The 11,267-nt window shown below is 48.6% G+C and overlaps 1 protein-coding gene across 3 annotated transcripts; it reads left to right on the top strand.

Annotated features, from left to right (window-relative positions):
* Window positions 1–598: 598 nt before the first annotated feature.
* Window positions 599–11,267, top strand: ANKRD54 (ankyrin repeat domain 54). 3 transcript variants are annotated; one of them, XM_019753009.2, is made up of 9 exons: window positions 760–1,236; window positions 2,649–2,696; window positions 6,885–6,983; window positions 8,846–8,917; window positions 9,405–9,452; window positions 9,526–9,650; window positions 9,861–9,968; window positions 10,344–10,414; window positions 11,120–11,267. In XM_019753009.2, the coding sequence occupies exons 1-9, from the start codon at window positions 903–905 to the stop codon at window positions 11,133–11,135; spliced, it is 921 nt and encodes a 306-aa protein (XP_019608568.2). In that variant the 5' UTR covers window positions 760–902; the 3' UTR covers window positions 11,136–11,267. The 3 variants fall into 3 exon arrangements, with proteins under 3 accessions (XP_019608569.2, XP_019608568.2, XP_074182483.1); XM_019753010.2 differs by lacking the exon at window positions 11,120–11,267 and having other exon boundaries at window positions 599–1,236; window positions 10,344–10,552; XM_074326382.1 differs by lacking the exon at window positions 11,120–11,267 and having other exon boundaries at window positions 808–1,236; window positions 6,890–6,983; window positions 10,344–10,908.

Below are 11,267 nucleotides of genomic sequence, written 5' to 3'. Positions count from 1 at the left end.
GGTTGTGAACCTTCTTACGAAACAGTGCACCACCCAGTTGCACTGTTGCTGAGCTCATCGTTACCCACTTGCGGAACATTTCTGTTTCCGGCTCTGACTTCTCCCATGACTGTGAACATCTCAGCGGGAATGAAGTCTGATCCTACGTCCAGAACTTAATACAGAGAATTACCTGGCTCAGTGACTGGCTCTCGGGCTGAAGCATCGCTCTGGTGTAACTACGTTGAATTAAAATTCTTTGTATATCAGTGATCAACTCCAGGGTTACCGAGAGAACCCTGAATAAAGGGATCTAGCGCATCTAGAAGCTATTACTTCTTGGTTAGCCCCAGATTTTAACGTATTATCATTTTCCTACTTACACTATGCAATTGTGGAAAGTTCTTTTTTTACGTTCATTGATTTAAAATATATCTATATTTCTCTTTCCCTACAGTTTGTCTTCTTGACTTGCCTTTGTGAGCCGCTGCAGATCATCTTAATGTGATTGGTTAAAGCATCTGCCCGTTACCTTTCCCATGGACCGACGGAGGAAATGGGAAAAAAAAAGTCTTAAATTCAGCTGTTTTATTGGCTCCGTTGTAGGGACGTACGGCGGAGCCGTGGACTCTTCAAATTTATGACTGGCTCTTATGTCCGTCAGTCACGCAGCCGGAAACCAATTCTATTGCCCGAACTATACCCGGTTGGCGGGAAGGGGGAGGGGTTCGGCTGGAAGGGTTTTCATTGGTTCGGAGCCCTTCCGCTCGCGACCGGAGCCCGCCCCTCTCTCGGTTGCCGTGGTTGCAGGCTGGGGCCCGCCCGCTCACCCGCTGACAGCGAGGCTTAGGGCGGAGGGAAGTTGGTCGGTTGGTCGGTCGGGAACGAGGCTTCCGCGGCCTGGCTCGCGCAGAGTTGTTGCCATGGCAGCCGCCGCCGGGGGCGCGGACAACGAGCCGCGCTCTGGCCGCTCGAGCTCCGACGGCGAGTGCGCGGTGGCGCCGGAGCCGCTGACTGGCCCCGAGGGCCTCTTCTCCTTCGCAGATTTCGGGTCTGCGCTGGGCGGCGGCGCGGACCTCCCGGGCCTCCCGGGCCGGGCGTCCGGCGGGGCCCAGTCCCCTCTGCGCTACCTCCATGTCTTGTGGCAGCAGGACTCGGAGCCCCGCGATGAGCTATGCTGTAAGATCCCCGCCACCCGGCTGAGGCGCGCCGCCAGGCCCCACCGCCGGCTTGGGCCCACGGGCAAGGAGGTGCACGGTGAGGAGCGCGCGGGAGGCGTGGCTGACTCCCCGCCAGGAATCCAGCCCCTGACCTCTCCCCGAGCCCCCTCATTCTGGAGTCCTCGGACGTCCGATCTAAGGGCCCAGAGTCTCCTTTCAGTCGTAATAATTATAGCGGCTAAGCACCATGAACGTTAAAAAAAAAAAAGTACATAAAAAAGTAAAGTCTTCCTGCTCAGAACCAGTCACTCTAGGCTTTTCACACTTGGTAATTCCTGAATAGAAACTTGTCATGACGCTAGGTGTTTATTAGTAGATAATACGATGGAGTACTGGGGAATACTTTTATTATCTGAGAGGGAGGTCAGCCACATCCTACCGATACGTTTTAATGCACAGACCTGGATTGGACTTCTCTACCTCATTTCTACCTTAGGCAAACTATAGAGCCTTTCCGCCTTAGCTTTCTCACCCGTAAAATTAGTACAATACCTGCTTTACTGGGATGTTGCGAGAGTTAAGTAAGGTAATGCGTGTATAGCTATTAATCTGCTTTTGTGTGCCAAACACTGTTGCGTGATATGTAATAATTTTTAATCCTCACAATAACTCATTGAGATCCAGATACTTCCTGGTTTATGGAAGAGGAAACTGAAGCTCAGAGAAATTGTCTAGCTCCAAGTCACATAGCTAGAAAGTGCTGATATTAGAACCCAGGTCTGCCAGACTCAAACTCCTGCTCTGGTATGTCTACTGGATTGTGTTTTACAATTTACTGTGATTCCACCCGTATCTTAATAGTGTTATAAAGATTCAATGAGAATTTAAGAGTTCCGTATAAACCATAAAGTACTCTATGAATGTAAGGAACCGTTATGTATCTGAGTTGTCCTTTTTGACCATTTCGCTGATGACAAAAACATTGCTTTCCATTAGCCTTTAAACTGAAGGTAGTGTCATTGTTGGAGAGAAATGTTTCTGCTTAGGAATTACCAAATTGAAGTAAGTCATTTGGGCCTGGCCTGTCTTGGAGAATGTGAGATTACCTGTGTACGTTCACAGAGAGCTTCCATGTAAATGTCTCATTTTGTCTTTGCAACGACTGGAGGCTGTCAGAACAGAGCTCAACCTTGTTTTGGGGCTGATGGACCTGAGGCCAGAAAGGTTAACTAACTTGCTCAAGTCACCCAGCTGCGACAAGTGGCAGAACCAGTATCTGGCTCCAAAGACCTTGGAGGATTTGCTGCAGAATGTGGCTTTTGCACTAGTTGTGCCACATTTCAAGTTTCTCCTTGTTCCCACGGTGGTGTTACTTGTATCCTGGCACCTTTCTTTCTCTTTAGATGTTATTGTGGCTGAATGGTGGGTTAACTGGGAAACCATCTGCTTTCTGCTTCACCATGGCTATTGTCGTTTTCTTTAACTGGGACTCTCTCACTCTCCTCACAGCTCTGAAAAGGCTGAGGGACTCGGCTAATGCCAACGACGTGGAAACAGGTGAGTGTACAACGCGGAGCCAGCTCCATGGGCTGGTTAGGGAAGGAAAAATCCAGGTGCCAATACCTGGGCAGATAGTGCTTGAATTCAGCTAACCTGTGGCCCAGGCTCACTGCAGTCCTCGCATAACTGCAATCATCCTGCAGACGATAAATCTGGCTTAGGTGCTCACTCTTCTTCCCATGTTTCTTGTCACCCCAAACTTCCTGATGTCATAGTGTTTATCACCCTGTGGGTTCCCTGATGGTGGGGACTGTGTCTGCTTGTGTACCCCTGATACCCAGCAGCCGAGTGGGAACTTTTGGAAACTTCTGGTTAATGGGAATGAACCGTCAGTTTTAGCTGCCAGGAGAGCCACTGTCTGCACAGAGCCACCACCTTCAACTGTTCACTGAGGCTTTTGAGTCACCGGTTCTTGAACTTGTTTTTAAGCAGAACACCTGGAAGGCATGGGAGGGGCTTCTTATAGGACACCACTCTGTTTTTGTTTCTGCTCTCCAGCGTTCACTAGGGGAAAGGGCAGTAGCAGGATCAAAGGACAAGGTATAGGAAAACAGTTTTAATTTTATCCACTGACTTAATTCCTTCTGCGAATCAGGGAAAAGTGGGATATCATTTTCTATGGCCGCTGTAACAATTACCACAAACAGTGGTATAAAACAACACAAATTTATTATTATGCAGTTCCGTAGGCCCGAAGTCCAACACAAGTTGCACCGGGCTGAAATGAAGGTGTCTGCAGGGCCGTATTTCTCTCCAGAGGCTCGAGGGCAGAATCTGTTTCCCTACCTTTTCCAGCTTCCGGAGGCCACCCATATTCCTTAACTTGTCATCTCTCTCCAACTGCAAAGTGCAATAGTGAACTGAGTTGTCACACTGCCATCTCCCTGGGTCTCACCGCAGGAAAAGATTCTCTGATTTTTAAGGACTGGTATGATTAAATTGGGCCTGAATCATCCAGGATAATCTTCCTGGTTCAAGGTCCCTAACCTTAATCACATCTGCAAAGTCCGTTTTGGGCATGTAAGGCAACATAGCCATAAATTCTGGGGTTTAGGGCACGGCATCTTTGGGGGCAGTTATTCTGCCTACCTCAAGTGGACGTCATTCTGTTTTGGTGGTGGGACCCTATGGTCGACAGATAAAATGTGAGTATAGATTGAGGGCCATGTGATAGGAGAGCAGGTGTGGAGAGGAGATTGTTTACCTTAGGAGCTGGGGTGTCACACCATGGGCTTTGACGTGGTTCCCTTAACCCTGGAATAGCATAGTGAGCAGTCCTGGAAACCGGAGGGCTTCTCAGCTCTCTTCACTTTGGTCTCTTTCCCGTGAACTTTAACATTTTGGAATATTTGGGCAGCAAGCTAGATAGTTTTTTTAAGGAAAACAGGTAAGTGTTCTCTTTTTAATATCTCTAGTGTGTGACCAGAGAATATTTTAATTATACTTCCCTTTCACCAAAGGTCTAATTCATCTTAATCAGGTGTTCACATGGTAGTTTTATTATTTTGATAGAAAGGCTGTAATTTTCTATTCAGAGCCTCTAACACACCCATCTTCAAATATAAATGGCTCTTAGATTTATTAGGCTCTTGCAGGACGGTGATGGTGAAACCGGCTGTAGGATTAGCCTCTTCACTCCTTTCATGTTTAGTATTTTGTTTTCTTTTTCTGCATGCTTATTGTTTTTTTGGTATATTTTAGCAATTACAGTGGACATAAAATTTATACCCTGCTATTGTTAAATTACAAGTACTTTTCTATGAATTCATAAATCATTTAAAATATTTTAAATATGACCTGAAACTAATAAAAAATAAAATAAATATATATATATTTTTTTATTAAATTTATTGAGGTGACAATTGTTAGTAAAATTACATAGATTTCAGGTGTACAATTCTGTATTACATCATCTATAAATCCCATTGTGTGTTCATCACCCAGAGTCAGTTCTCCTTCCATCACCATATATTCGATCCCCCTTACCCTCATCTCCCACCCCCCCCCCCACCCCCTTACCCTCTGGCAACCACCAAACTATTGTCTGTGTCTATGAGTTTCTGTTTCTCATTTGTTTGTCTTGTTCTTTTGTTGTTTTGGTTTATATACCACATATCAGTGAAATCACATGGTTCTCTGCTAAATATTTTAAATATGGAAATAATGTATGCATTTTAAATGTTTTGGAAATTAGAGAAATATACAAGAAAAATATCCATAATGTCAGCAAAGGAACTAATCTCTGTTAAAGTTTTGGTGAATATCCTTCTAGTCCTTTTTCTTATGCAGAGGAATTTTCTTTATGGGCTTGCAAACTGCCGTATACACAGTTTTGTAGCCTGCATAATTTTTTGTGTCATAAACATTTTTTATAGTCTTTACAACCATTTTTTCAAAATGGCACCGTCAGTTTTTTCCTATTTACAGAATGTATACATGACTGTATGATTTTTTTCTAAAGCTTATAAAGTAAAAAGCAAAAACCACTTTATAATTCCATTTCTCAGTTATAACCACAATTTTTAATGGATGCAACCTATACCTTCAACAGGACAAAGCAAGAATGATTTAGTCGGTCATATATTTGCATGTTGGTTTTTCATTTTTAAGATGATTTCCCAGGTATGGATTATCCCAAGGGTATGCATATTTTGATGGCTTCTGATAGGTGTTGCTAAAGTGCTTTCCAGAAAGACTATAACTGCACAAATCACAAAGTAGAACTGGCTATTGTAGCTTGTTTCTTTGATCCTAGCTATCTTTTGGTGAATGCACCGATGAACACTGAGGTGGCCTGACACTTATTTCTCCTCCACTCTCATGAGCCTTTTCCTTCCTTCATTTATTCAGTTAGTCAGCAACATTCATTGAGCAGGACAAGTAATATCTTGGTCCAAAGCATTAAGATAAACCAAACAGAAAACGTGCAATATGATTGAAGAAGAACAATGTAAAGTGATACCATTTCCAAGACAAACCCCGCTGAAAAACTGAACTTAAGTGATTAGAGGTGTAAGTTCTGGAGCCAGCAAAGCCTGGCTTTGTACCCGGTTTGGCCTCGTCTCAGCTGGGTGAGCGTGGCTTGGGCACGCCACATGATCTCTCTGAGCTGGAGTCCGCTGTCTGTAAAATGGACGTGACACCTTGCTGGGTGGCCAAGGGCTTCGCAGTCAGGTACCTGATTCCTGGCGGGTACTGACTGTACAGCAGCAATCACTCTAAAATAGCATAGCATGTTACTAACAGGGTAGCAGGACGAACAGGGCACTAAGGAGATGCGGGAGAGGGAGTGGCTGACTCAGCTTGAGGAGACAGGAAAGCTTCACAGAGGAGACATCTGGGCTTTGTCTGGAGTGACTCAAGTCCTTGAGAGGTTTTCTGTCCTCGAAAACCTTTAAAAACCTCTCAAGGTTTTCTGGGACAGAAACCTCTAAAATGATGTTTGCTCTAAAATGATGTTTGGCAGCAATTTCTCCATTTCCGCTGGACATGTACATGTAATACATAATGTCTCACATTTTGTAATGGCTTCGTATTTTTCAAGGAAGTAATTTCACATCCATTATTCTCATTACGGCAGCTCTGGAGATTGGCAGGACAAAGATTATTCCCCTTTACTGGTGAATTGGGGTCCAAAACCAGGCTTTCCTACACCCAGCCAGCTCTTTCCACTACCCCGTGCTATTGGCAATGTACCCCTTTATTTTTTGCTTGGCTTAGCCCAGGATTTAGTCTCTGTGGCTCCAGAACCTGCGTTCTGCCCACTTTAAAAGGCTGCCTCCTGGGAGCAAAGTAATCATCTGCCAACAGCTTGGGCAGCTGTGTCCAGCTGGAGTGGCTGTGTATCCAAACTCAGGTAGAGGGATGGGGCCGAAGTCTCTGCTGGGGATTTCTGTGACTCTAGAATTCCTGACAGAAGGCCAGGATCCTTCTATGATGTTCTATCAGTGGGTATGTGGTTTGAGCACCCAGAAACCGAAGCCCTCAGTTGTGTCCTCAAGAGAACAAGTCCCTTGTCACGGCTGTCCCCATGAGGCAAGCATCCAGGAGGGCCTGGCTCTCCCATGCATTATCAATGCCTTGCCTGGAAGGACCCCTGAGCAACCCTGTCCATCCCCTGGGGACTGCAGCTTAGCTAACACTGTCACTCTCCCCCCCTGCTTCCCTCTGTCTTGGTGGTGTCAGTGCAGCAGCTGCTGGAAGATGGCGCGGATCCCTGTGCAGCCGATGACAAGGGACGCACAGCTCTGCACTTCGCCTCCTGCAATGGCAATGACCAGATTGGTGAGTTCTGGAGGAGGAGGAGGGGGCGGGGCTGGGCAAGGAGCCTCTCTCCAGAGGCGCTGGGGGAAGATCTGCTGTCTGCACAGCCAAGGGGTGCTGGACGTAAGGAAGAGCCAGCAGGGCAGTGCACGGCCCTCTCACTCCTTTAGCCTGTAGAACGGGCACTGCCAGCCTGGGGAAGAAGTAAACCTGGGGAAAGACTATGGTTGCTCCAAGGTCGGCGCCAGTCCTTTAAGACATTCAGGCCACATTTACTCAGTGCCAAGGGCAGCAGCGGGACAGCCTATTTTTTTTGAATCTTTTTTCGGTGTAGTATAACTTAATAAACAGTGAAGTTTCAGTATGTATACACCAGTGTAACCACCATGCGGATCAAGACAATATCTTCAGCCCCACACAGCCGGACTCTGCCCTGCCCAGTCCGTACCCTCAGGAGGACCTTGTTCACCATAGAGTAGATTTGCCCATTTTTGAATTTTACATAAACGGAAGCATAGAATATGCACTCTTTTGTATCTTGACTTTCACTCAAAATGATATCCTTGAGATTCATTGCTGAATGTTGTTTGAATGTTGTTTGTTCTTTCTTATTGCTGGATAGTATTTCGTTGTGTGCTGCACACGATTCTCCCATTCTACTACAGATGGACTGTTCTGTTGTTTCCAGGTTTGAGCTATTAGGAATAAAGTTGCTGTGAACATTCTTATACACGTGGCTTGGTGGATATAAGCACTTACCTATGTTAGATATAAACCCAGGAGTGGAATTGTTGGTTCACTGGGTCCATACACATTGAGCTTTAATAGGTGCTGCCAAACTTCTTCCAAGGTGGTTGTACCAATATACGCTCCCATCGGCAACGTAAGAGAGGTCCACATAGTTCCACATCCTTGCCAATGCTTGGTATTGCCTCCTTTTAATTTTATTATAGCTATTCAGTGGTGTCCTAATGTGGTTTAGTTTGCATTTCTCTGACAGCAAGTTGAGCACATCTTCATGTATTCATTGGCCATTTTTATATCCTCTGTTGTAGAATATCTGTTCAGGTTTTTTTGTCCTTTTTTTTTTTTTTAACAAGTTGCTTATCTTTTTCTTATTGATTTGTAGAAATTCTTTCTCTGTTATGGTTACAAATCATTTATCAAATATAAATGACTTACCTTTTCTGAGTTTGCCTTCTGATTGGTGTCTTTTGATAAATACAAGTTCTTCATTTTAATGAATTTATCAGTCTTGTCTAAGGTTAGCAGTTTTATGACCTATTTAAGAAACCTGTGCCTAGCCCAAGGTCATGAAGATATTCTCCTGGTTTCTTCTACAAGCCTGACTGAGCTTTCACATTGAGGTCTGTGGCCCCTCTTGAATTAGTTTCTGTATATGGTGTAAAGCTCAGTCTGGCTCCCAGTAGGAGTTAGTCTGCTGGCACTTCCATCTGGGTAATAGATGAGCCCCGGTGATACCACAGCCCACCCTTGAGGTGGCCCAGAGTCGCAAGGAGGGGAAGCTAAGCATCATCTATTGACCTAATTCCCACCATGGTGCTTGGCTGTGAAAGGAGCAGACAATGCCCTTAAGAACCTTCGCTGGTGGTCACTGCTGTTGGAAGCACTTTCTTTAACCCTTAGAATCTCAGTCCTGTAACACGTGTATAGGCCAGGAGGCCCTCCCAGAATCCTCAGGGCCTGGCCCTCACAGTCCTGCACGTGACCCCTGTGAGTGAGTGAGTGAAACAATGTAGGGAACTGTGTTTGGTTTCAGTGTCCACATTCTGAGTGAGTTTCTTTAGCTAGGTTAGGGGTGGTGGTTAGGATCCAGTCCATAGAAACTTCTGACAGCCACTCTCGTGTTCTCCTGTTTCCAGTGCAGCTGCTGCTGGACCACGGGGCTGATCCCAACCAGCGAGATGGGCTGGGAAACACACCACTGCACCTGGGTAAGTGCCTGAGAAGCTGCCAAAACGCCCTTCCCATAGCACAGACACGCTCCTTTGATGGAGAGCCTGGGGTCCTGCGGGTCCCCAGCAGGATCTCCTGTCATCTCAAGAGCCCGAGCCCCCAGGGCTGCACCCGCCCAGTCCGTGTCCCATGGGCTTCCCCATTGGTCACTACTTGGCTATATCCTGAACTGGCCCCGCAGCAGCTCTGCTAGGGAAGGTGCGACCTGCAGCTGGGTCCTGCCCTGTGGCTGACTCACACCATGGGTCATGGTGAGGCAGGCCCCATCTCCAAGCCTCAGTTTCCCCAGCGGTGCAGGAAGGGAGCTGGACTCGATTGCTGAGTCCTACCCAGTTGCTGCCTTGATGGTGCCCTCTCAGGAGGCATGACCTGTCGTAGGCACACTTGGAGACACAGCCCTGCTCCCTCCAGCGGGCACACGGGGCTAAGCCCTGTTCTTCTCAAGTCCCCGTTCTTTTTCCCCAGCGGCCTGCACCAACCATGTCCCTGTCATCACCACACTGCTACGAGGAGGTATGTGGTCCCTCCCCTGTCCCCCCTCTTGCCCCCTCACCCCCAGCATGCTCACCCCTGCCTGCTCCCAAAGGGGCCCGAGTAGACGCCCTGGACCGAGCCGGCCGCACGCCGCTGCACCTGGCCAAGTCGAAGCTGAACATCCTGCAGGAAGGCCACTCGCAGTGCCTGGAGGCGGTACGGCTGGAAGTGAAGCAGGTGAGTGCCCCTCGTGCTGAGCCCATGGCATTGAACAAGCACCGGGCAGGTGCTGCCCTCACCACAGACACCCCGCCTCCAGCACCAGGGCTCCTGGGTCACTTACACTCACCCCAGTTGGCACCTGTGCCACCGGGCCTCTTAGCAGCAGTATCAGGCCTCATGTACCTGCTAGCTGGGACCCCCCAGCTCAGTGCACCCTGGTTTCAGATCATCCAGATGCTGAGAGAGTACTTGGAGCGCCTGGGGCGGCACGAGCAGCGGGAACGGCTGGATGACCTGTGCACGCGCCTCCAGATGACAAGCACCAGAGAACAGGTGAGCCGCCGCCGCAGGGCCAGACCCAGGGCCTGGCCGCAGCCGCAGGGCCAGTCTGTTCCTGCTCTGAGGCAGCCAGACCCTCATCGTAGAAAGAGGCCATGGCTATGGGTTGTAGCTCACTGTGGACCTCAGAGCCTCTGCCCACTTCCTTTGAAGTTGCTCATGGCCCTTCTCTCTGGGGCATTCTGAGACCATCAGGTGTCGAGAATTGACACTTGGACACCTATTCCCTAGTCACAGTGAAGCCACCACATCCCCTAGAAGAGAGAGAATGTCTGCCCACCAGGCTTTGGAATTGGGAAGGAGACCCAGGGGCCGAGGCACCTGGGCCTGTCCTGGCACCCATGACAGAGCCTTACTTTTGTCCTGCAGGTGGATGAGGTGACCGACCTCCTGGCCAGCTTCACCTCCCTCAGCTTGCAGATGCAGAACATGGAGAAGAGGTAGCAAGAGGGGCTCCCTGCCCTCCTGCCCCACCCCTGCCCTCCCTGCCCACCTGCTGTCTCATTACAAAGAAAAGCCTGATGCCCAGGACTATGGAGCTGCACGTGTCTGGGAGGCCCTCGACCCGCCCCCAGAGGCCAGAGATGCTCTTCCACCAACCTCAGAGCCGTTCCCAGCCATGGTTTCCAGCGTCTCTGTGGGCCGGGACTATAGCCCCCAGCTTCTTCCTCTGACTCCCATCGCAACGCAGCCACACCTCAGCTCTGGCCCACACGCGCTGTTGTAGCAGGCCTCACTTGTCCCATGGCCTCCCTGGCACCCTTAGCAGGCCCCAGACCCTTTCTGTGTCCCTTCCCGAACATGGGCTTGTTGCAGCCGCAAGGGGTGGACTTTGGGCAGGCATCCTCAAGCCTAGAGGGCTTCTTGGCTGGCCTGCACCTCTCACCAGCACTTAGATTTAGACTTGGCACCTGACTTGCAAGGAGACACCGCAGTGAGTTTCTCTGGTTGGCAGGGGAGGGTTGGTGTTGGTGAAGCTCAGACCTTAGAAATACAAAGTTAGGAAGGACCCTGCTGAACCCAAAGCTGAAAGCCCCCAACCCTTTTTCTCCCAATCACTGAAACACCAGGAGGGCATTGCAGTCCTGTAGCCTCGCCAGGGTAGGCTGAATAGTGTCCCCAAGATGTCCGTGTTCTAATCCCAGGAACCTGTGGACGTGACTACATGGCAAAAGGGACTTTGCAGGTATAGTAAGTTAAAGGATCTTTGGACAAGGCGATTATCATGGATGATCCAGGCGGGCCGGATGTGATCACAGGGATCCTCGTAAGAGGGAAGTAGGAGATCAGAGA

Source organism: Rhinolophus sinicus, linkage group LG02 (genome assembly GCF_036562045.2).
Source record: "Rhinolophus sinicus isolate RSC01 linkage group LG02, ASM3656204v1, whole genome shotgun sequence".
NCBI lineage: Eukaryota > Metazoa > Chordata > Mammalia > Chiroptera > Rhinolophidae > Rhinolophus > Rhinolophus sinicus.
The sequence above is the reverse complement of the archived record's forward strand: the minus strand, read 5'-3'. Positions and strand labels throughout refer to the sequence as shown.